The 24,867-nt window shown below is 43.4% G+C and overlaps 1 protein-coding gene across 1 annotated transcript in view; it reads right to left on the bottom strand.

The window, feature by feature from the left end:
• Nucleotides 1-24,867, bottom strand: part of LOC129109274 (nuclear factor of activated T-cells, cytoplasmic 1-like) — a 59,523-nt gene that overhangs the window by 18,425 nt on the left and 16,231 nt on the right. The window contains exons 5-9 of the mRNA XM_054621306.1: nt 21,919-22,091; nt 20,809-20,949; nt 10,798-10,853; nt 8,692-8,824; nt 1,811-2,437 (exon numbers count right to left, since the gene is read on the bottom strand). Coding sequence (XP_054477281.1) covers nt 1,811-2,437; nt 8,692-8,824; nt 10,798-10,853; nt 20,809-20,949; nt 21,919-22,091 — 1,130 coding nt within the window. The remainder of the gene's footprint in view (nt 1-1,810; nt 2,438-8,691; nt 8,825-10,797; nt 10,854-20,808; nt 20,950-21,918; nt 22,092-24,867) is intronic.

Below are 24,867 nucleotides of genomic sequence, written 5' to 3'. Positions count from 1 at the left end.
CTTCCGATCATATTTATTTTAGCTTAGGGGCTCATTTCAGGGGTTTGGGATAGGGCCGGGCCTGGGAGCAGTAGATGCCTTTGGAGTATGCTGTTACCACCACACACTTACAGGGACTCCACGAGCTCACCACAGATGCTTGCGCAGACGTTAGGTGATGCAAAACGGCAGCGCACTGAGGTTTTTCAAGGGGCTGCCTCACTGTCCTTGGTCAATCAATACACATTCCTGCACGTCCCTAATGCAGCTGTAATCACTGGCTGAATACATTTGGCCACTGGGTTGGAGAGCGATTGAGCCTGCTAAAGTGACAGTGGATGGAGTAGCGGGGAAGAGAAACAAGATTACATGATTTCACCTTAGCACTGCTACGTACATTTGGTGTATCTTCATACTGTTGGTGTAAAAGGACCCCTTTCCAACCTTATTACAAAATGCTGAATAAAGCTACAGTTTCACTTTATCCAATTAAAGCTGATATGAAAGCTTCTGCCTGCCATAACTATTGAAAACAGTCAGAATTTCAAATGAGCAGTTTTGATTCAAATTAGATTTCCAGAGCGTTGCCATGAACTCAAGAAAATGAGGCAAGAGAAAAAGAAAGCAGGAGGGAGAAAAGAAACAGGAAAGAAAAAGTTGGAAATCAGTTTATAGAGCTGATAACAGACAGACTTCCCCCCCGTCTCTGTGTTGTCTGTTTATGAGGTGAGACTAATGGGAGTCATCGGGACTGACAGATATGCTGACAACTGCATTTCAACTCAATTACAGTTCCACAGCAAAACTCCCCTGGTCCCCTCGTGCCTATCACCCCTCTACTTCCAGAGCTGTTGATTGAAGTGTGCACACACTCACGCACACATCAGTTTACTGAACAAAAGGTGCACAGGAAGGGTGATATTCCTGAGTTCAGCGTGGAGCTGTCTGCCCCCCCCCCCCCCACACACTCCATAAGGATGCAGAGGGGGGGTTAACATTTCAAACTGGCACGATGCCATTGATGTGCTCTATGAATATATGTCATAACAACAAGTGGATCCTCTGCTAACACAGATAACAAGTTGGTGACCTGAGAGACATAATGTGAGATGGACACAGGAGGCATTAAACCATATGGTCCCTTGGGTGTAACTGGTTTCATTGCCAGAGGGAGACCAATGACCCCGCAGCCTCCCCTGATGACGACAGCATCATGGTGTCGACTCCATGGGGAAAAGACGGGAAAACAAAGCCTCTGCCTTCCGCCTCCCATCATCCCTCGCAGAGAGATGGGGGAGAAAAAAATGGCTCGGTTCAGGAAACCCCTACCCATTGTTTTGCTTCCTTCATTAGTGGTTGTGTCAACAGTTTGGTTGGCTACGCGTGTGCCACTGTTTTAGTTCTGCTGCACCCCGACTGACCTCACCGCTCTCATGTTTTGACAGATTGTTTCAAAATCCTATCAAGGCAATTTACCGTTTTACAGTGAAGCAGGCCTCTTGGACAACATAAGCCGGACCGCACGTTACACCAAAAGCAAATAAATCTGCCATGGTCTAAAATTAAAACAAATGTGACGTAAATCTGCTGCCAGAATTCCGTCAGGAAATACTGAGGGGTGCCGCAGGGTGCGGCCATGTGTGGGGGCTTGCAGATAAGCAAGAGGTGTTAAATAAATGCAGTGTGCTATGTAAACAGCCAATTTTTTGGGCATGGACAGAGAGCTCATAAAGAGAAGCTTTCATTTCCAAAAACAAAATGCCTCCCTTTAGTCAAACTGTTATCAAATGGAAACTTGTAGACAACGTCACCTTGTTTCCCTGTAACTCACCATCATCTAGGTACATCTGGTCCAGTTCCTGGGGCTCCTGTTTGACGGTGACGGCCATCGAAGGGGGGCTGGCATCTTCGGGTAACAGGCTTGGTGAGCTCCCTCCGGTCTGGGCTGAGCCGGCTGCTGCTTGAGCTTGGCTGGGGCTGTAGGCGAACGGGCTCTCCGCAGTCCCCCCAGGAGTGGACGGGTGGGATACCGGGGAGGATGAGGGACTGCTGTTGGCATAGATAGGATGGTAACCATGGGGCCCTGGGCTGTTGAGGTGGATGGGGCTGCCTTGGGAATGAAGCATCCCTAGGGGAGAGTTGTGGTCTGGCGATGCTGGGTGGGTAAGGTTCTCCTGGATGGGGGTCACCACAGGGCCTGGCAGTGCTGCATGGGTGGGGCTGTATGCCACGGGGGACAGGTCATGCAGGGTGGGGCTGGAGCTGGGGGACGACGACGGCATGGCAGCATGGCGAGGCGGGCAGGGAGGGTAGCCACCAACCAGGCAGGCGTCGGGGTCGGCTACAGGCATGATGGGAGTGAGCCTGGGCCGGCTGTAATAGGGCTTTGAATGCATGGGCAGTCTCGCAATCCCCAGAGAATCATACTCATCATTGGGTTCTGTCTTTATTATCGGCACTGGGAGGGAAAAAAAGTAGAAAGAAAGGTGGAGATATTAAAAAAAACGTGCAGGGAATCCACGTGGCGCAATGAGTGCACGAGTGAGGCTGAGTAAAGCAGTGAGCAAGCACAGTTGTGGCCGCGATACCCTCCGTAATCCAAACAAACAACCACCAGTGGATATGGGCTCGGTGTCAACTTGGCTGAGCTCTCTAACAGAGAAACCCTCACGCCTCCCGTCCGCCACCCCTCTTTACCGCATCATGAAAAAAAAAGAGCAAAAGAATAGGGGGGGAAAGAAAAATGGATGAGTCATCAGTGTGGAAAGCCACAGCTGGCTCTAATAATGAATAAGACCTATTTTCTTTGGACTCTCCTCCAGCTCTGATATCCAATAAAAGACTACTTTAAAGCACTGGGCTGCTGCTGCTGCTGCTGCTGCTGCTGCTGCTGCTGCTCAAGGAGCCCAGGACCCCAAGGTTTCCTCCACACTCTAGAAGTAATTGTTTCTCTCAGGACCAAAAGATAGCGAGAGAGGGTGAAAAAAAAGGAGATGATTTGATTTTGATTAGGCCGCCTGAGCTCCTTAAGAGGCTGTGGAGCTGCGCCTGTGGTTTCAGGAGCTTCAGGCCCCACGGCTAATGGAGGAGAGTGCAGTGACCCCACTTGATCATCCTGCCTCCTCTCTTCTAATTTCTAAACCAGTGCAGACCGTCTGCACAGTTTCCTGATTGCTTCTGACGGACAGGTATCACATGCTTCCTGTTCGCTGTCAAGACTAGTTATCAAAAACAACTTTCTATTAATTGAGAACTTTCAGGAACGGAACCACACGGCCTGGGCTGAGAGATGGAGAGGGATCCACATTAACTAGCTCACTGTTGAGTTATTATAGAAGTACATGTACACAGACTTTGCCAGCGCAAAACTAATAGGGAAGTGTTAAGACACCCAGATGCATAGCAAAGGCCTCTGAGTCACAATGGACACAGTGTTTCTATTTCTACACATTGTTAAAATGTGTTAATGGGTGTGGTGAGCGTTTGATGCCAACCATTGGTCCCAAGTGACATTTACTCAGAAGGCATACAGATGTCAATATGAATAGATGTCTGTCTAAACTGTGTGTTTGTACACAATAGAGCCTTTGAGCAATAGTAAAAAAGCAAAGCGTGCATATGAAATGAACAGTATGAATGTGTTTCCTATGAAAAGCAGTTTTTTCATTGTGTCATTCATTTTTTTGTGTGAGTTGGATTCTAAATGACATTAATCAGGCTTGTAGCCTCTGAGGGTGCTGAGATGTGGCGCAGTGATAACGCAGCAGGGAGCACATTTACGTCAGTCCTGTCTGCTTTCAGAGCCCAGGGACCAGGCCTGGTGTCTGGGGGAGCATCGTAAGGCGAGTCCCATGATGCATGGGCCTCCTCTCCACAGCCTGGGGAATAACAGGCAAGTCACATGGCTCACACTACATCCACAGCCTCAGTGATTCTCTACCTCTTCCCTGCCTTCAGTTTTTCAGTGTGAATGGTTGGCACAGCGCCATGGAGCTAAAATGTTTGATGCCAGAGTTGACATGAGGAAATGCTGTAACCAAGTTTGGTCATTTTCATATTTTAGCTCCAATTCAAGAACTGCATTGTCTTCTGTGGGTTGAAACACATTTCGACCTTTTGTCTGCTTAAAAATATTTTTCAAAGCTAAATTAAGTCAGGATATTAAATTATCCTTAAACTTGATGGATCCTGAAACTGACACTGTACGTAAGTAAGATTTTTACGTCACAAGATGTCCTGCCTTTGACCAAAGCCAACATGAGAATTTAATTTAGGGGAATCAGCAGTATCTCAGAAGAGATGGGATGCTGTTGACCTTTGCAGCCCCACTTTGTAATCCAGTTACAGTGTATTTTCATTATCATTTCATTTTAGAGCAGTTTGGTTTATTGAAGCTTAAAGTTTTCATTTCCAGTGAGGTAATTTGTCAACATTATTTTCCTGTATGCCCTCTGACTATGAGCAAGACTGGCGAAACCGGAAAATAAAATCACATTGGACTAATGGCCCTTCTTTTAACTTTCAAACAATCCCGAGATTCTCCCTCCTCTGCTACAGATATACACAAAGGGTCTCCCTCCAGCTCCATCCATCTGTGTGTCTCCTTTCCACTTTGTATGAGAGCTGAGAAAACAGATTCACTAGGCGAGTCCCAGCTTCAGCTGGCTTCTATTTCCTCCCAACCTGTGGGTTATGGCCCACAGACAGTTGATGTTCTGCACATGGTTTTCTCTCCATCTCTGGCAGTCCCCCCCCCCACTGTCTGCTTGTATTAAACTGATCAGGCCCGATCTGGGTATTTTATTGAGCAGTCATTTCCTCTCAAAGGGAATGGGAATCGGGACATAGATGTGTTTATCAGTGTATTTGATTAGAAAGGACCAGCAAACAGAGCTCATGTAGATATCCTCTCTACTTTTAGCCCTTGAGGCAAGGGGGGATTATGGGATGCAAAAGGTAATGATTCTCAGTTCTGATGCTTGTTGGTTGGGATATGACAATGTGACGCCACTGCGCAGAAAAAAAAGAAATCAGGGATTGTCGTGTTGCAGAAATGCTGAACTCATCTTGTTCTAACGGCGTGAATCTGCAGTGACATTTAACATGGAACAGGTGGTAGTTCATTAACTCAAAGGTACCTGGTGCACCGTGTCCCACTGCGTAGGCAATCTGGTCACCCTGTACACTGTTGGCCTTAGTGTGCTGTAGGTATGTCTGGCAAAACCCAAAGCCGTAGACATTACAGAAACAGTTCAGCCTTTGTCCGATTTTCAGGGGGAAAAAAACATGACTGTGCAAATATTTACAAAAAAAAAGAACAATGTGAGGTTCATTAACTTTTCCTGTATGTGTCACAGAAACATGTTTCTGACGTTCTCCCCCCTTCCCGCTCCAACCACAAACCATTGCAGCGGAGGGAGTCGGCACCCGTTTGCGTTAAGAATAGAACTCGATATTACAGAGGAATCTCCAAACGGCCTGTAAAAATAAAGGGGTTCCGAGAAGTTCTTCGCTCGAACTTTTGGTCACTGCCAGGACTTTTTTTCGCTGTTTCCTCTTTAATGTGGTTGATGCAAAAATGTTCTTATTTGAAGAGCGACACGTCATGTCTCTACTCACACGATAATGATTGGAAGGGAGCTTGGAAAAGAGGGGCTCATTCCGGGAGCCAGACAAGGACACTTATACTGTATGTGCATCTTAGCATCACAGAAAAACAAACAGTATTAATCAACAGCAAATGTCTTCTCCATCCATCTGCTGGACACAGCTTTTCCTCATTTTGAATAACTTGTGGGAAGCAAAACATTTCTCATGATTGGCTTAACTATTTTTTTTAAATGGATTTTACTTTAATAACTTCATCAGGATTAAACAGTTTTATTTAACTTTCTGGAAAGCGGCCAGGTTCTTTGGTTCTCTGAAGCCCAACTGAAGGACTTAAAGAAGAAATATCTTCGTCTGTCAGCTGGTAAGAGTGAGAGCAGCCATGACTCTACTACAGAAGGCATCTGATAATATGTTGTAATTTCACGTTTTAACAACAGGGTGAGGTCGACAGAAGATAAGGATCAGCTTAAATGTGTGAAACAATACAGTCTCTATTGCAGTAATATTGTTATTTGAGCCGAGGGGAACAAAAAGCATAGTGAAACTAGGCATCGGTGTTCAGCCACAGTAGGTGCCATCTGCATTTGCGTTAAAGAACAACAACATAGTCACATGACCTGAATGGAAAATAAAGGTGGTTTCTCACTAGCATCTGTGTCCCAGAGTGTTTGCTTCATCCTTCCGCTGTTTCAAATAAGTCGGGCTATTTAAAGGGGTTGGCTTCGCCTTTTTATAGATGAGCAGACACCAGGGTGTGAAAGAAATGTTCTCTCTAAACAACGTCACTGACCACAACTGTGCTTGAAGTGGGACAGCGGGCCGGAAGAGTCTTTTCATACGAGCGAGCAAAAAGAAAAAAAGTGTTGACAACAGTGTGTGTGTGTGTGTGGGAGTCCTCCGCCCCAGCCCACCCCTAGTACCTGGCTACAGAGTTGGTTGTTTCTCTCAGTGTTGACACACACACACACACACACACACACACACACACACACACACACACACACACACACACACACACACACACACACACACACACACACACACACACACCGTCAAAAGCAAACAGCTTCACTAGGATTTCCTCATTTTTTGTTGCTGTATTGAAACAGTGACTGTTGGGTCTGCAGAGGGTCTGTTTACTCTGATTATAACCGCCACACAGTATTTCCCTTTGAATGCTTTTCAATAGGAGAGCACTGAGAAGTCACTATGCCGGTTTAAACTTTGTAACTTGTGACTCTACTGGCTGTGGTGCTACTCCACCAGAGACATTATGGGTTTTTTTGTGTCGCCTGCAGAGGTTTTTTCAATGAAATATTACTTCTGCCAACAGTGCAGCTCTGCTTCAGCTGTTATCCAGCACAGTTGCAATATAACACTCTAGATTCCCCTTTTGATTGAAATGCTGAATATTTGTTTTTAGGAATGTTGCATATTTTAATGTGTGCTTTCAAAAGAGTGGTAAATCTTAAAATAGAACTCAATAGCTTGTGATTTGTGGCCTCTTTGGCTGTAACACTGGTGAGATAATTATGCTCCTTTGTGAAGACATTGGCTCTACTTGTGTGGTCCACACTGTACTTGTGGTTTACTTGGCAACAAAAGAGAGAACACAACAAGTCATCTTTTAATTAGAGCTGTGTTTATGCTCAGGGAAATGACTTAGAGATGCGTAGTGGAGGCTGATAAGCCTCTTCATCTCCGCCCTTCTCTCTGCCTCTCTTCCCCCGTGGAAGTACAGTTTGTGAAATGGATCTGCTATATAAGGACACCGTTTGTCAGCCCTACACTGGTCCAGTTACCCACGATGAACTTGTTCGTCATATAATCAGGCATCTCCAAATAGGGCCTTGCTTGACTTTCTCTCAGAGCCTGGTCCAAAATCCCAAACACTTATCTCCTGTGGCCATAAATACATCTGCTGATAATCTAAATGTCACATTGTATTAACTCAAAAAGCAATGCATGCTCTCTCAGCAGCATCAGACCCATTAGACAACTGATCAATGAATACAAGGTAACGTTTTGATCTAATGGATTTTTTCACTGGTTATCACAAGTAGGATGCAGGTCTTCGGAAGAAAAGTTTGCTGGTTCGAATCCCTAAACCAGATGGGACTATGTGGGAAACCCGCCTTCAGCAACTATTGATCAGGTGCCAGAAAACCTGTTTAGTAAGAAAGGCACTGATCTCCCAACTGCTTCAGTTAATTTTTATTCCTCAAAAGCCAACAGCAAAAGATTTTGGCACTATAACTGGGAGGCATTGTTTCGCTGAAAGAAGAGCAAGCATGCTGAGTCAACTTTCTCTGAATACCTAAAAATAAAAAACTGTATTCCAGTCTGAATTGTTGAAAGTGATACTAAAGATGATAGTTCACCTTCGCCCATTGTGAAAAGCCAATAGCTCTCAATGTGTGCAGCTGAACTCTTCTCTAAACTCTCAGAGCGATACATTCTTCAAATTCCAATGTGAAAGCCAACTATAAACACTGAGGCCAGGGACACATGATAAACACAGAGAGAGGTATTCCTGGGTTTTCAGGTTGCTACATGAATGACAGGGCAAAGCACTGACTGGTAAATGCACTGTGTGTGTGTGTGTGTGTGTGTGTGTGTGTGTGTGTGTGTGTGTGTGTGTGTGTGTGTGTGTGTGTGTGTGTGTGTGTGTGTGTGTGTGTGCGTGTTGCACGCATGGATGTGTACTGGTGCCAGGGGAGGCATTTTGTGAGGTGGGGTGTGAAAGTCAGGTTGCCGGGGGGATTGACTTCTCTTCATCGACAGCGCTCGGAGGCTCTGTCACTCAGCAGGTACACCTCATCGCTGGGGAACGCCGGCTCACTCCAGAGTAAACACATCTCAAATCTTCTGCTCTCACTCACGGGCCACGGCCAAGCTGTGCCAGGTGTCACGTCGAAAATGCCAAAAAACGGCCGTGAATTTCTCATGGCATGTTGGCGGCCACGATAAGCTACAGTGAACGGATGTCAAGACCTGGACAAGTACTTTATGTGATGAACGCAGAGTGTGTGTGTGTCTGTCAGTGAGGCTGGTGATAAAAAAAAAGAAAAAGGTAAAAACTGAAATATTTATGAAGATTACCGTTAGGAGGCAGGTAGGTGAAGTGCTGGCACTGGCTCCTCTTCCTCTTGCCGTTGCAGACGTAGAAGTTAACCTGCACCGGGCTGGATATTCTCTGGTTCCTGTACGGCGGGATCTCCACAACAATCGTACTCTAAAATAGAAATAAGATACTATAAGATATTTCAACTTTATGAGACAAGACAGCTGCCGATACCAGCAAAACAAATAACAGTGCATTCATTGGTTTTATTTATACATCTGATTACATGGCCCTCTCCAACTCTCCAGTTTGCAGTACAACTTCCTGCAGCAGATTAATCAACGGCTATGTTTATTTTCACTTCATTTAGGGTACTGTTTCCAAGAGGCTGGACTGGGAGCTGATCTAAATGAGCTCGTCTGGACTGTGTAGACGCAGCAGTAGAGCCCATGAGGTTGGTCCAGTGCCCGTGTTTGTCTCTGAGGAAAGCCCCAGGGCTTTGGGCTTTGTACAGCACGAGAGGAGAGAGGTAGCAGGCTTATTTGTTTGCACAGCCATGCCTCCCTGTGGAGAGGCTCGCCTGTCCCCCTCCCCCTCCCCCTCCCACCCAGGCCAGACCTCGGCAAGTCTGGACGGATGTGAACTTTCGACTGCTGTCCTTCTGACAAGGGAAGATGGGGGGGGGTTTGGAGTTTTTGTGTGTCTAATTCCTGGGATGGCTGTCACTCTCGTCGGGATCCAAACAAGGCCAGAATGACAGGAAGCAGGTTTTTGTAGGTCATCGCTGTGGATGGAGGGAGCCGTGGGGTGGGGGTGGAGGGGGTTGGAGGTGAGGGACTTGCGGTCTTCCGCCCCCGTCTGCCCTCCAGATGACGACAAAGAAAACATGCAGGTGGCTGATTGAGTGTGTTAAAAATGTGTGTGTGTGTGTGTGTGTGTGCACATGACTTTCCCCTCTCCATCCCAACCAATGAAAGTTAGCACACTCTGGATGGCAATAAAAACACTGTCGGGCAGGCAGTCTGGAGCACTTTAGGGTAGTCTGGTGGCAACTGACATAAGAGGAAGGCCAGGGCCCTCTTGCCTTCTCTCCGCACTTGTTTGTTAGATCTACAAATAAACACACATTAGTATTTGTCTTTCATCGACCTCGCCTCCCCACGGCGCCGCCCCCGGCCGAGCCTTGCACGCCCGCTAATTTTCCAGCATCTGGGACCCCAGACATGAAACGTCAGCAGCCCTGCAGGCCAATTAGACGTCAGAGTACATATTTACCCTCCTGATGCAACCAAGTGATGTACCTGAGTGAAATAGCAACAACAACAACAACAACAAGAAAAAACACCCTCAAGTTGCAGCATTTAGATGCGAGTGGGTTATTTTAGACCACGTGCGAGGGCAAATGGCTGGGTAAGTTTACACAAATAAAGGGGGAGGTGGGGCGGGGGAGGATGAGACGTCGCTGATGAAAGGCATAGGCAATGCAAAACATGCAGTCATCACGCACATTGTTTTTGCAGATCCTGTACTTGACTCAGACCTAACGAACCTCAGTGAAGTCTTAATTAATTCAAGAGCAAAACCAGCTTTCTGTGACACGTAGAGCAACATTTGCTTCGTTCCCTTTCACTCTGGTTTATATTAACGTGATCTGAATGTGTGGCTGAGCATCAGTAAAACAACTGGACTGGTTTATTTTCTCATTACGGCTCTCATGAAAAGCAGCAGGTAAAAGCAGGGGTGTTATCCGCTCTTGGCTGCATGATCCCAGCACAGACGAGGTGTTCAAGTCCAATTCACCACAGCACATCACTTTGCCGTGAAGTAAACGTCTGGCTATGCTGGGAGGACTGTGGCCTGTGTGTGTGTGTTTGTCGAGTATGTGTTTTTGTGTGTTAGAGGCAAAAACAATATGACAGCCTGTGTTTATTCCATTAGGGTATAGAGATTTTTTGAAAATTCCATTTAGGATTGCATGGGCTAATCATCATATTCAATGTTGCAACTTGTAATGCCTTAGCAAAGGTTACATCACTACAGGGGACAGATGAGGAGGAGACAGAAAGGAAAAAGAGAAAGTGTCAAGGGAGGGTGGGACTGAAGAAAGCGGGCGCATTTCCAACCCGTCTTTGAGGTGCACTTACATTTTTGACGGAGTCCTTGTCAACTTTGGCTTCTGTCTCCCACAGATGATGCCCATCTATTGGCAAAAGAATAAAATACAATATTTAGTATCATGCTACAAACAAAAACGACATTAGATGTAGGGCGGCTATAATCTACACATGATACTCAGTATCAGTGAAGAGATGTGTGCTCTGGCAGTGGGTTAGGGGACAAGGTAGGGGGGCATTTTGTTCATATGAAACAATTAGCTGATTAAACAATTAACTGATTAAACAAGTTGTCGGTAATTTGATAATTGATTAAAAGCCATTCATCAAGCAAAAAGCTAACCATTTGCTGGTTTTAAAGTTCTCCAATGCATTTGCTTCTCCAAGTCTTTGAAAATTGAAAATCTTTTTTGAAATTGATCTCATTTCCATATATATATATATATATATATATATATATATATATATATATATATATATATACATACACAGTACCAGTCAAAAGTTTGGACACACCTTCTCATTCAATGGTTTTTCTTTATTTTTATTTCTTATTTTTTTCTACATTGTAGATTAATATTGAATACATCCAAACTATGAAGGAACACATATGGAATTATGTGGTAAACAAACAAATGCTAGAATATGTTTTATATTTTAGATTCTTCAAAGTAGTTGAATGAGAAGGTGTGTCCAAACTTTTGACTGGTACCGTATATTATTTTCTATATTTCTGTTCTTTATCAATTAATGTTTTCTCTAAATTATGTAACTTTTTCCGTATTGCCAGGATATATCCTAAAAGTCAATCCAATTTGATCACAAAAAAGGTTTCAGACTAAGAAAAGCAAAACAAAACAAAACAAAAAGATAGACATTTAGTTGTGAAAATTAGTTGGAAATTGTGATGCGAATTTGTCACTATTTCATATAAACCATTATCATGAAGTTAAGCACGTGTTTCGGCCCAAGGTCAGATCTTCAACTGGGAATGCCATCTTAAATTTGTCACTATTTAAATCCTTTTTAATGTTGTCCTCCCTTGTTTTTATTCTTAACTCTGCTCTGTGAAAAAAACAAAACAGCAGCTTTCTTTTTGTTCTCTTTCTTCTCCTCTCTGTTTTGTTGTGGTAAGGAGGTTCCCCATGCTGCCATGCAATAAAAGGCCTGTGAGCTACTGCAGCTGTTGGAAGCCTGCAGAAGCTCAGCTCACATTCTTTGGGTTTTCTCCGTGATTTCATGCCACACCTTAGCGTACAGACTCTCTCGGCTCTGCTTGGGCAATCAGCACCGACCACAGTGCACTTTTTTCTTCCTTTTTTTCAGAACCGATGACTCATTTGGGCTGTCAGAAATAGATGCGACACAGAACAGTCTTTGTGTCAGTGGCACACCATGTGAGGCAATAGTATGGGCACTGTGGCACCGCAACTGAATGTTAGCTGGGGTAAGCAGCAGCGGTGCCTTTAGGCTGCTGAAACGCTGTGCTTTGCTTCTGGGACAGGAAGCCATCAGATAAGATAATCAGAGTGAGTATCCAAAGCAGTTCTGGAAGATGTAAAACCCTTTGTTTTTTTCCCTACAAAGAATTATGTTTTTCACATCATGCAACAAGTGAAAGAATAAAGGATCCCAGCCACGGTTGGTTTATTATTGCTGAGCTGTGGTAGTGGGGGCTGGTGGTCAGCTTTACTATTCAGAGGGTGAACATCAGTAGATATCTCTTACCAAAATGGCCATATTAAAACTCGGGGAAAGGAGAAAAACAGACGGTGAACAGATCAGATAAGGAGTTTTCTATTTGAACTTGGGGAAATCAGAACTACATATGGAGAAATGTGCCTCGCTGTAACGGAGACCATGTGGATGACCAGGGGAATAGAAGCAGAATCCTATAGGACTACCATGGGGCACAGAAATTATACTGTGTAGTTTGGCAGGTGATTGAGATGCTGAAAAGAATGAGAGGTGCACGTAATGCTGTGAAGTGGCTCAGAGTATGGAAGGGCAATTTAGAGTGAGAACAGAGAGGGAGAAGGTCAGAGAAAGGCAGAGAGACAGAGACAAACAGAGATGAGCGTTCCTCATGTTACGTCTAGGGGAACCAAGAGGGAATCTCACCCGCCTCCGCTCTGGGAGACACTCCAAGAGGGAAACCTTAGACTACGACGTCAATCCCAACCTCCACTAGTAAACATGTTTTTCAAACTTTTCTTCTTCTCTTTCTCTCTCTAGCCACTTTGTTCCTCTAAACTTTTCAAAGATTGCACCGTCAGACTTTAGCAAATCTGAAACTGAGACATGAATTGGGATGGGGCCACATGCATACCTTTGCGAGTCAAAATGCGCCGTACCACTGATAACCGCAGAACTTTCCATTCACTCTTTCTTCCCTGCAACATCTGCAAAATGCTTCTGTTTCCCGACAACACCTCCGCCTTCGCGCAGCCTCCGCCCACGCGCAACCCACTCACGCAGCCACAGTATCCTCTATCTTTGTGCTTGCCTTCCACTTGAATGATAAGAGTGGGAAGCACAAACAATAGAGGGTATAGGAGATTTGTCTGGAGAAGTCTTGCCATAATCCAGTAACATAAGAAAATAGAAATGAATGGAAGCACACAGACAAATAGAGACACTTACTCTCAAAGATAAACCAACTCTCTACCTGCTGCTCTACATGACTCACTTGTGTAAATGATATCCACAAAGACTAACACCTACACAGATAACCAGGACAACACACTCATCATCAGGCAATTAGGTCACATGCAGGGTGAGGCTTCTTGGAGTCTTTAATTCTTCACAACACATATTGTTGTGTACATGGTGATAACACAGTAACAGTGTTGCTGCTATAGTAGGTCTCACAGAAAGAAAATCCTCTGATTTTAGTATTTTCATGGACTTATCTTTGGTTAATGATAAAGATGTGTGTCCTACATCTGGTGTCACGCAACCACTGCAGACACCAACTATATTTTTTAAGCAAATCATATTCCTTGGGTTTAAAAAAGCCAAAGATAGCCAACAGCACCTCTGTCCTCATAATGGCCTTGCATATTTTGGCTTTCCACAGGTGATTTTTTTTTCTCCTAAAAAGTGTTGTGTATTGCACAGCAACTTCCATTGACTGAAGAGAATATTCTTGAGAATGGAAAATATGATTCACATTCTTAATTGAAACAACCCAGATGTATTTTGCTATGTCTCTTTTCCAGAGCAATTTTAAAGAGAATTTTTCTTCTTTCCTGTTTACATACATCAAGTTTATATTCCTCTATAGTGCTATTCTGCTCTTGCTACCACGACTGAAAATACTTCAGTAGTTTTACACATATTTTCACAATTACTTTGTTGTCCATTGAGGAGCAAAGCCCAAAGGCCAAAAAGGGGTTCCCCCATGACTGATCTCAGAGGTGCAGCTGCTTTCCCCTCTGAAGCACCTGACCTCTGCCAATCTGAGTAGTGGTGAAACTGGAGAAATGTGGGGCTGCTTCAGATTGAGAGGCTTCTGTATAAATCAAGACCTGACAGTAGATCTGTGATGGGTTTATAGTCAGGAAGTGAGTTATTCTTGGTGTTAAACAGGGAAAGCGTGAGCCGAGTTGACCCGTGGGTGCAGGCTGAGGAGTACGGCCGCCAGTAAAGACAGATTTTTTCCTTTTATCAAGACTCCAGCTGTGTGGCATTCAGTCTGAAAATGATCTAAAGACTGAGAGGGATGGCTAGAACATCATCCAGACATTTACATTTGTACAATATTTGTGTTCACATGGAAGCCATCAGGGTTGGTTGCTCTCCATGGTGTGTTGCAAGGTATATAAAAGCAGAGGGAAAGGGTCACTGAAAGACCCTACAGAGCCTTAAACTGACTGTATGGTGAAGGATCACTGCAGGTATGCTGTTTTGGTTTTTGTGCAGGGTATCTTTAAGTATTCTCTATATGATATTCAGGGCTTTAATATAGCAGTTAGCAAATATTATCTCTGTAAAGATATAAAAGAGTAATGTCTAATGAGCGCGGAAGTCACACTCCTCTCTCTTAGCTGTCAGCACTGCTGCAGTTGTTTGCAATGTTAGCATTGTTAGCTGCTCTGACCTATTTGCAGACAAAGTGAACCCAAAGTCTCATGCATTGAGCAATGTTTTATCAAGCTAGATAACTATACTTATTCCATGGAAAGTGCATTTCTTAATACCTGGCCCAGAGAGGGAAGTGGAAAAGAAATTGCCTCTCTCTGAACCACTTCTCTAGCTATAACAAGTTCAGGCAAGTTTGAAGAAAGGGTGGAGGCCACAGGACAATCTAGATATCTTTCTGTTATGATACCGTCATGATTCCTTTGATGTATAGACGTGCTTGAAAAATAGGCATTCTAAAATGGTTCACTGGCCTGTTGCTGATGAAAGTTCACATCATGAAAGAAAGACATTTTAATGAGCCAGAGGCGTTGAGAGGCAAACTTTCAGTTCTATCTCACATTAGGGTCATCCTATTACTGGACACTAGAGTGTAAAGTTTGCATCTTCACACTGAACGTGTCTATAATACAGGCTAAGCTAGCTAAATACATCTCATTAAAAGACCAAATAAAAACATTCAGAGCATTAATATTTTAGCGCATGTACGTGCATGTGAGTGTGCCGCAGTGGTTAGCTCACAGCCGCCACTAAATGGAAGTGCACCCTCAGGTAAACACGGTTAGCTCTTTCAGCAAGTTTGCCGTAATTTGTACTGTTAGCGCTTATAGCACCTTTAGCTTTGAGCCGCTGACTAAGGCAATACCATGTCGAGAGGCAACTGAAATTGTATCAAAATGTATCATGCACCTTTAAAGTTGGTGATGACAACTCCCCATCAAATAACGTATGTCATGGTTCTCTCTTTTGGGGTACTGACCCATCCATTTCTCTCAGGTACAGCTTTAGACCTGCAGTCGTTAATCGATGCTTTATGGGGGATGGCAAAGGAGCATAAGAGGTTAAGCCCCTCCAGCTCTGTAAGAGGGCTCCTATCGGAACTACAATAATTACACATAATAATTGATTTTGATGCAGTATACCATCCTAATTAGACAGTATACTGTAACTCACACTGCTCTAATCTCTAGCCTGAAGCATGGGTGGAGGCTGACCTTACACTGCCATAGTGGCAAAATATGAGCCAAGATTGTGCAGGTTATCCAAGGCTGAAGCCAAAGGGCAGTCTAGACATACCGCTAGAAGTACAATACATCGACCGATTAGTCTGGTGTTTAGACTTGTCCACGGTAGAAGTGTTCAATGAAGTATAAACAGTCTATGAATGAACTCTAACAGTTCAGATCACAGATGGTGAGGACTGCGTTCCTCAAATTATAAAAGGTATGAGGATCCAAATAGTTCAGCCTTTTGAGAAGGAGTCTCCACATGACAAGATAAATAGCCAAGGGATATATTGCTGTGGACTCTGCTGTCCTAATGTTACCGATTATACTGTAGCCCAGACTTCTCTTGGTCTTGGCTTTGAGCTCGACCAGCCTGAAGCAGAGGTGGAGAAGACCAGACTTCTCCCCGCTGCAGCCCAGGCGTGTGTGGTGCTGCCGAGCTCCAGGCAACGCTCCAATCCGACCAGATGTAAAAACTATCCGGCTCACCAGGGAATTCCCTTACCTCCCTTCTGAGTCAGAGTGTAGGCTTTCCCCAGCCCTCTCTCCCTCTGTTTGTCTGTCTGTCGGTCTCTATTTTCCCTGCCTCTAGCACTCATTCCATCCATGGAAAGCCGGGCAAGCCAGAACGCACACTGCAATAGGTGCGCCAGGTATGTCCTCCACCTCCTGCGCCAAAAGAGCGGTTTGGGCAAACCGAAAACACCGACACAACCTCAACACATACATATAATAAAATCCAAGCACGACTATGCAAAAGAAGATGGAAAGTTTCATAAATGCCCACATTTCGGCTACGTGGAGGGTACAATTCTCCACGGCTGAGAAAAGAAATGATAAGGCCTATTAAAAATACATGTCAACAATAATTACAGATGAAAAGAATGTTTACATTACAGCAGACACAAAAAATGTGGACTTGAGGTTCTTGAGTCTATGATTATCCAGCTACAGTCCGATTAATTTTCTCTCTCTATGTGTGGTCTGAAGTATAAAAAACTAGGAAGAGCAGTTATATTGATTCATCCATTGAAGGAATGAATAAAGTTTATTCACTGTGTAAAAGTCACATGACCCTACTTCTGGCATTCATTCACTAAACAAGAGTCAACATAAGGGCAGCATGTGATCACTTCTACACTCTGTAGTTTAGATACATAGGATCACAAAAAGGATTTCTAAGGATGCTCTGCCTTTTTTGCCTCCCCTCTTTCTCATCTCTCTGAGGGTCTTGCCTTTTCCGTTTCACCCCTCCACAAGGGAATCCCTCATGGATGACTCACTGAAAACACTTCCTACTGAACAACGCAAACAGGCCCGCAGGCGAACAGCGATAGTGCGCGCCCACGTACACGACAATAAAAAAACACACACACACACACACACACACACACACACACACACACACACACACACACACACACACACACACACACACACACACACACACACACACACACACACACACACACACACACACACACACACACACACGTGCATGCAGTGGATGCACACAGTTTGCATCAGTTATCCTGTGGGTGATGAAGTGGAGCAGTGGGGATGGACATGGCATTTGTAAAGTAGAAGTAATTATTTTTCAAGGCGCATTAAGGTCTCCCGCAGTGGCAACAGCTATGAGCTCTGCTTGTTTGATACTGAGGAAGTCTCATGGGGGGACAGACAGACAATCAAAACAACACAGAGTGAAAGAGAGAAGGAGTTAAGTGGCAGCGAAAGACAGACAAAGGGGAACCGAGATTTAACTGTACAGCAGGTTAAAGGAAAACATATATGCAGGTTTTTCAGAAGGATTTGCCATTGATCTGCTTTCCAATTAAGAGATAACAACAAATCTGCCCATCTATGATCATTCCCACTGGTGTCACATGTAACTATTCAAGCACACACTACTGTATGTTCACACCAGAAACAATAATATTAGGCAGATGTATAAAGTAAATCTTACTTTTTACATGTAACTTCAAATACTTTTAGATGTAGCAGAGTTTACCAATTATCTTTCACTAACTTATTTCTAGCTTTAAAAAAAAAAAATGTATTGTGGACATTCACCCTGGTAGCTTTTTCCTGAATTTTATAATCATTTTCTCACTTTTAATATAATGCCAGAAACCCCTAAAACAAGTGTAAACTAAAGTGTCAACACGGAGCACCAGTGTCAATGATTTGCCAAGGACTAGTGGATGTTTTTTGTATCGCTGTTCTCATAACTTAACCAAAAACTGTTAATGGGACAATCTCTCAAATGTTGATGTCATCCCTTATTTAAGAGACCAGTAATGAATTGACAGCTGCTTTTGTTGTTTTCAAAGCAGGCGATTCCAAAACAGTCATCTGGGGATGTTTGTGCTAAAAGCAGCTACATCCTTGAGTATGTGAAAGCAAAATAAAAACAGTGAAAGAAATACATGTATTCATGGCTGCCTCATTTGGGTTAATAGGCTTTTGTGCTGCCAGTGATCTCCCTCTGACTCTACTTGATTTAATCAGTTACAAGACTCGGATTGGGACACTCGAAAAACCGTCTGTTGCTCTTTAGGATTTGTGGAATTTTCTGGAAGGTGTTTATTGGAGTCAATTTTGGAAAATGAGCAGCCTTCCTGACCTTTGATGGCAGCGACAGTAATGGCTGTCACCACTGTGGCAAAAGAAGTGATTGGTGTCATGCTGTACAAAGAGCTCGGCTGTGTGTGCGCATGTGCGTGTCCCACTGCGTGTATAAGCACATGTCTGGGAGTAGTAATTATTGCGACGCAATGATCTTTTTTTCATGGGTGCATTTAGTCATGAACTTTTCCAAAGGAAAATAAAACCAAAGTTATAGAATAAATCTGTAATATAATTATAATTTTATTGGTTTCTCTTTTTTTCCTTGATCCAGTTTGTTCCTTCTAAATCAACAGAGAAATCATGAAACAGCAGGATTCTCTGATTAAAATGCCAAAAGACAATATTTTGCAGTATATTCGGGACATAAGTACTTTTCCACACTCATACTTGCTCACAGATAATTGCCATTAGTGAGTGATGAGTGTGTTCCTGTGCATGTGTGTAGTGTGTTGCTCCATCTGCAATGGGCTTTTTGACTTTGGAGACCCTGGAAGTGATGGGTCATTAAAGTATACATAAAAGCAGACTAAGTAGTAGACAGGCAACCTCTCTTTCGATCTCGCTCTCTCTCCTTCTCCACACCACAGAGACGGAAAACAAACCACTGAAATGTCGATGGCAGGCGTGAGTGCGGGGATCCCGCTAGCGCAGAGCTCCGCGCCGGCTAATGTCTTTAACGGGTATCGAGGATAGAGGTAAGAAGACTTGGAGGATGAGGGGAGTGAAAGGAGAGAATAAGAGGAAACGGAGAGCCCGGGGTAGGCAGTGATGGGGGTGAAAAAAGGGTAACACAACCTTGAAGGGGTCATGAGTCTCAAATAGCAGTGAGTGGAGTGGCGGAGGTGTTGTGTATGTATGGGCTTTCCTCTCCAGGGGATCCCCCTCCATGACTAAGTAAAGCCAGGAGGGGGGAGACCCCATATTACCAAGTTCATCCAGCTCCCCTCACCCCATCTCTACCTATTCCTTAACCCCTAAGGCGCTTAAGAGTGTGCAAGTGTTTTATCTTGTCTTATTCTGAGGTAACTGAAATTTTTTAGGGGAAATTCAGCAATGATCGAAGCCTTTTCTTTTCCCTTACAATGTTGAGATTTGATTTGGCGTGAGCTATGTTGAAGCGTTGATGAAGATTTCAAGTATTCTCTATAGATTCAGGCAATTAATTCAGTAGTTTTATAACAAATTGTCGCCTTCTAGTTAACAGTTGGTAAGTAAACAGCGGAAATATGTTTTGGGAGAAACTAGTCCCATTTTCCATGTACTGTATACCGGAGAGATTCAAAAATGTCAATTCTGAATCAAAGTGTTAAAGTTGATTTTTCTATCTTTATTTTCGAGCTATTTGTTGTAGGACTGTTTGGAAATATATGTACGTAACAGACTGGATCTGGCTTTAATGAATTGTGCCACACATGTGAGTAAGACATAGTTGCATGCGTGACACAATAATCAAAACAAAATGTATTCATTCACCTATACATGAAGAGAAGGTTATATTCTAACATTAGGGGTATTTTGTTTGTCTTTTTATTGCACTGCCCTGAGCACAAACCTCTTGGTGACCTTGGCCTGGAAAAGAAAGTAGAAGACGATGTGAAAGTGGAGAGTATGTTTGAGTGTAAACAGGGGATTTTTTAATCAAAATCATCACCAGATATTATGAAATCAATGATTACTCAATTGGTGGATATCATCAGAGATGCCTCCCACACCCTTCCTTCCTTTCGCCTCATTGACACTGTGTTTGAACAGACTTCAGCGGTATCACTGTGCTTGACCTTTTCTTTGATTTAGTGGGTGCAATCAAGAAAACGATCATTCACTTGCAACTTTGCACTTCACTGCCGCGGTGAGTTTCCGGTAGAACGGGTAAATGAGGGAGTTGCTGTAAACACAGTAAGCGAGATGGTTAAATGTCAAAACCAAGGGAGTCAGGGAGAGAGAGACACCGAGGGAGAGGAGAGAGGGAAAGTGAGAGAAAGAGACGTTGCACATGCCCTGGTTGTGATTCATTCCTTAACTTGTGGCTAGCACCAGCGAACAGGCAATGGAAACTTCAGCAAATGTAAATACGCTTTGGTTAAAAATATAGTGGCTTAATGCACACCACATGTGGATCTCTGGCAGGGCCTGCTCTATTTTGACGGGAGGAGCGACGGAGGAAATGCGACGGAGGCAGAGAGGGGGAGACAAATTTGAAAGAGATATTAAGAAGGGGAAATTGAGAGGCAGTAAACATGGCCTGGTGACAGCAGCTTACCCTGGGCCTTCTCCACGAACACCACCTTGGAGTCAGGGAGGAAGTTGAGGCCACTCAGGAGCATCATTTTGCCTCCGGTGGCAGGGTAACTATCCACACTCTGCTTCTCCACCAAGGGAAGCTCCTGCGCTGAGCGCTGGGCTGAGGGAGGAGATACACATTTTAATACAGTGTGTGTGAGCACACATAAACTCACTGGCTGATCTCCATCCTCTCCAAGAAACACAAGCCCGGCACACAGCCAGTTAAACAGCAGTAAAACAGACTTATCAACTTTATTATGATGATTTCATGACTCGAAGCTAAGAGGTTGTCGGCCAACAGCTGCACTTTAAATGACATTGAAAAAGGCGGACAGCTGATCAAAAACAACATTTTCCTGATCTGATCCTTAAGTCACTATTTTCCATTGAGAGGCCTATCGCCAACCACCTGTCTCTGCTTTCTGTAACTGTGTCTCGCTAGTCACCTTCAGCCTCTGGGTTCTGATCAGATTCCCAGCCAGAGTGACATATTTATTATCACATGAATACCAGTTTAAATCTATTATCCCAATGCATATTTTTAGAACAGGAACTTACTAAAGCGCTAAAGAAATCTTGAATTCACAGAATAAATCTTATCTGTAATGATGAACCAACTCAGATTAACATCCGCTTTAGACTATAAAATAAAAAATGCAAGCTCCGTCCCACCATCTAACTTTAATTGGCTTACCTGGGTGCAAATAACGGCACAATTTTATACACAAATGAATGACAAAGAAACAGAGGTTTCTTTCAATTCACTCATTAAACCGTGCCAAAACTGGAGGCTGGCAAATGACCTTTGTGGAACCTGTGCTAATGGGGTAGTCTTACCACAATAACTTGTGCATTCAGTCATAAAATGTGAGTTTAAAATAGATAACACGTGTGTCTGGCATCATCTACATTGCCTTGGCAAATTGCTTTGATCAAATAAAGCTTTTTGGCTGCAAGAGGACTGAATTTGCTCCAGCAGGTAATAAAATAGCAGCTCATTTTATTGGATTACGACAATAGATGCCACCTTTTGCTTAAGTGGCGAGCCAAGAGAGCCGGCATGCCAGTTTATTTCTGTGCAACTTACAGCATTCGATGGGGTTGGAAGCAGCCTGCAGGGACAATGTCCTGCCGTTGGGCTGGTTGATGTGCACGCGAAACACCAATCTCACACGCGTGTTTTTACGTCCGATGTCCGTCTCTCCTTTGCGAAGCTCGATGTCCGAATTGCGCAGCTTCAGGATCCCTGCACAATCAATTCTGGGACAGAGGCGGGGAGGGGTAAAATTGAGCACCATATTTCAAAGATGACATTTTATATTCAAGGTAATGGAAAAGTGAGGTTCTATTTTGACTATTCGACAGAATGTATGGATAAAGAAGTAAAATGGGAGCAAATTTGATGACTCTGGCTGTTTAAACTTAGACAGCGGGCCGAGTAGCTGCACATTAAAGACCAGCAGAGAAGCTCACTGGTGTTACAGATCATGCACTGGACTGTGTGGTTATTAATCCAGCGTGTCATCAAAGACAGAGTTGGACATTAATGAGTTCACATCACAGTTTTAAAGGGTCACGGTGGTCCAAGAATTAGAAGCTCTCTGGAGGAATCCTCTGGTTTGAGCGCGCCATCAAACTCTTCCCATCAGCTGCACAGTATACACAAAGTCCCTTTATTACTATCTGGGCGCACCAAGCCTCTCTGGTGCCTTCACACCATTGAAGCCTTACACTTCATAAGCTTAGGGTTTAAAAACCCTCTGTTAATCATTGCCACGTGTGGCGTTAGACTCTTTTCTAAGCTGTCTGTCTTTATTTCATTTCACAATTTGGAAGGCAAAGACGTGAATTTTCTTTCCCTTTTCTTCGTGGAAAAAAGGCATTCATTTACAGACATGGCCTTTCATGAATTTAAATAAAACTAGTGTGGCTGGTAAAAAAAAGTGAGCGAATACGAATGGGATATGGTTTGGCACTTCTGTTATTTTACATGGTAGCCTTTTTGGCACTATTCCTGGAACAGGGTAAATGTCAGCTTTTGTACCAATCCATTTCTCCCCTTGACTTTGGTTTGGACAGTTTGAATAAATAAGAAAAAAATAATATGCAACACTGGCTAGCCACTCCTTATCAGCCTCGCATGATGCAAGTGATGAGTGAATCATCTAGTTTTAAAACAAACACAGGATGAATATGCAGCAAGGAAATGTTTAGACTAGTTTTCTCTGCCAGCAAGACATGCTCAATATGTGAGCATGTCTTTCTTAGTTACTGTAGATATAATATAAACTTATTCTCAGCTTCACCTTAGTGATTATGTTATATGTAGTTATGATCATACAGTAGGTATTAATTTGTAGGAGAATATACATTACTTTAAATAAAGCTACTGTTGGCTATGTGTGTGAGATGAAGTTTTCCTAGAATAGGAAAGAAATACAGATTGAAACTGTCTGAAAGTTTGATTGCAGTTCTCGAATGTCTGCATCCCACACAGCAATGATTGCTGGCACGAGAGCAGGGAGATGGATGCTACGTTATCAAGACGACTGTTAAACAGCTCAGTGGAAACAGACAGTTAAAGGCTTTTCTTTGACCTTTCAGATAGTCGGGGGAGAAAGAGAGAACGTTCACTCCTCTTCCTTTAGCGTGTGTGCTGACGACAAAGCGGAACAGAAACTTCCCCTTGAATATTTTTTCAATATCATATGCATCCTAAGGGAAACATTAAGTCAAATGGGTTAGGGGCAATCCTAAATATGATACAATATAAGGGATATTGTGGTATTGTTGGAAATGGTATTGTAAGGCAGTACGGATGTAAAATCACCCATGCTCAGCCAATGAAGGCCGCTGTCCAGTCAGGAAACGCTTATAAACATATTCAGAATCTTCTGGATTTAAACTAACATTAATAAATGTCCCAAGAAAAAGAGAGATGCATTACATCATCACTGATTCTTTCTTTACAAAATAAAGTTCTTTAAATTTTCAAACCAGAGGGATAAACCTGAGGTGAAGCAAGAGGCAAACGGTCTTATGCAACCTATGTTCGGATACAGCGGTTTTATCCATAACCCAGAGCTCTGGGCCCCAGTCCAACAAAATCCACTGCAGCCTAGTCTGAACGGAGCCCCAGGACAGGAGCTACTGCCTGGACACACTGCAGAGCACAGTCCCTTGGATTGCTGCAGGTCTGGGGGAATCATGAGAGAGGTCAAGGCTGATTTACCTCAGCCTAACAAAATTAAGTTTTCATAAAGGTAGACTAAGGTTGTATTTAGGAGAGGACTTCGGGGAATTTTAACCACACCTTCACAAAGTAAAATGTGTTCATTCATTTCTGTTTGAGCTCACAGACCACAGGAACTCAAAATGAGCATACAGCCTTCCTAATTGACAAAGACACTTAGCTTGTTTGCTAGCTCATCTTATGGTAAACACGACAGTAGCAAATTTAAGCAGGAAAAGGCAAATTGTGAATTTGCACAACCTTTTAAGGGGTTTAAATGTTGGCTAACAATGCTACTGTTTGTTAGCTGAAGTGGATATGACTCAACAGCAGATTTTATAAATTCAGAATTTTTCAAACTTTTCATACGTACACTCACATAGTCTTTTCCTACAAAGGCTCTTGTTGGTCATGTTGTTACAGACTGCCACTGTTGTTAATCTAGATTTTCTATGCTGGCTCACAGCGTCATGGTTTAATGGGACACTTGAATTGAACAGCACCATCGTTACTGTAATTAGCAACACCTGTGTTTCTCCTTCCATAGCCAAAGTCAAAATGTCTGCTAAGAAGGCCTTTATTTACTTGGGTTTTAATAAGCATATGTGTGCATTTAAGACTTTAATTATTCACCAAGAGTAATTTATGCACTATTTATTCCTATAAACAGTTTAATTGTTATTAATAGACATTGTTTTGTGAAATGTCTACCACAATTGCCAGTTCTGCTCACCATGAATGCCATTTTTTAATTGCACATTGCAAGCCACAGGGCTAAGGGAGAAACTGTGTGCCCCAAACATT

Source organism: Anoplopoma fimbria, chromosome 20 (assembly GCF_027596085.1).
Source record: "Anoplopoma fimbria isolate UVic2021 breed Golden Eagle Sablefish chromosome 20, Afim_UVic_2022, whole genome shotgun sequence".
NCBI lineage: Eukaryota > Metazoa > Chordata > Actinopteri > Perciformes > Anoplopomatidae > Anoplopoma > Anoplopoma fimbria.
This window is presented reverse-complemented; position numbering and strand designations above follow the sequence as displayed.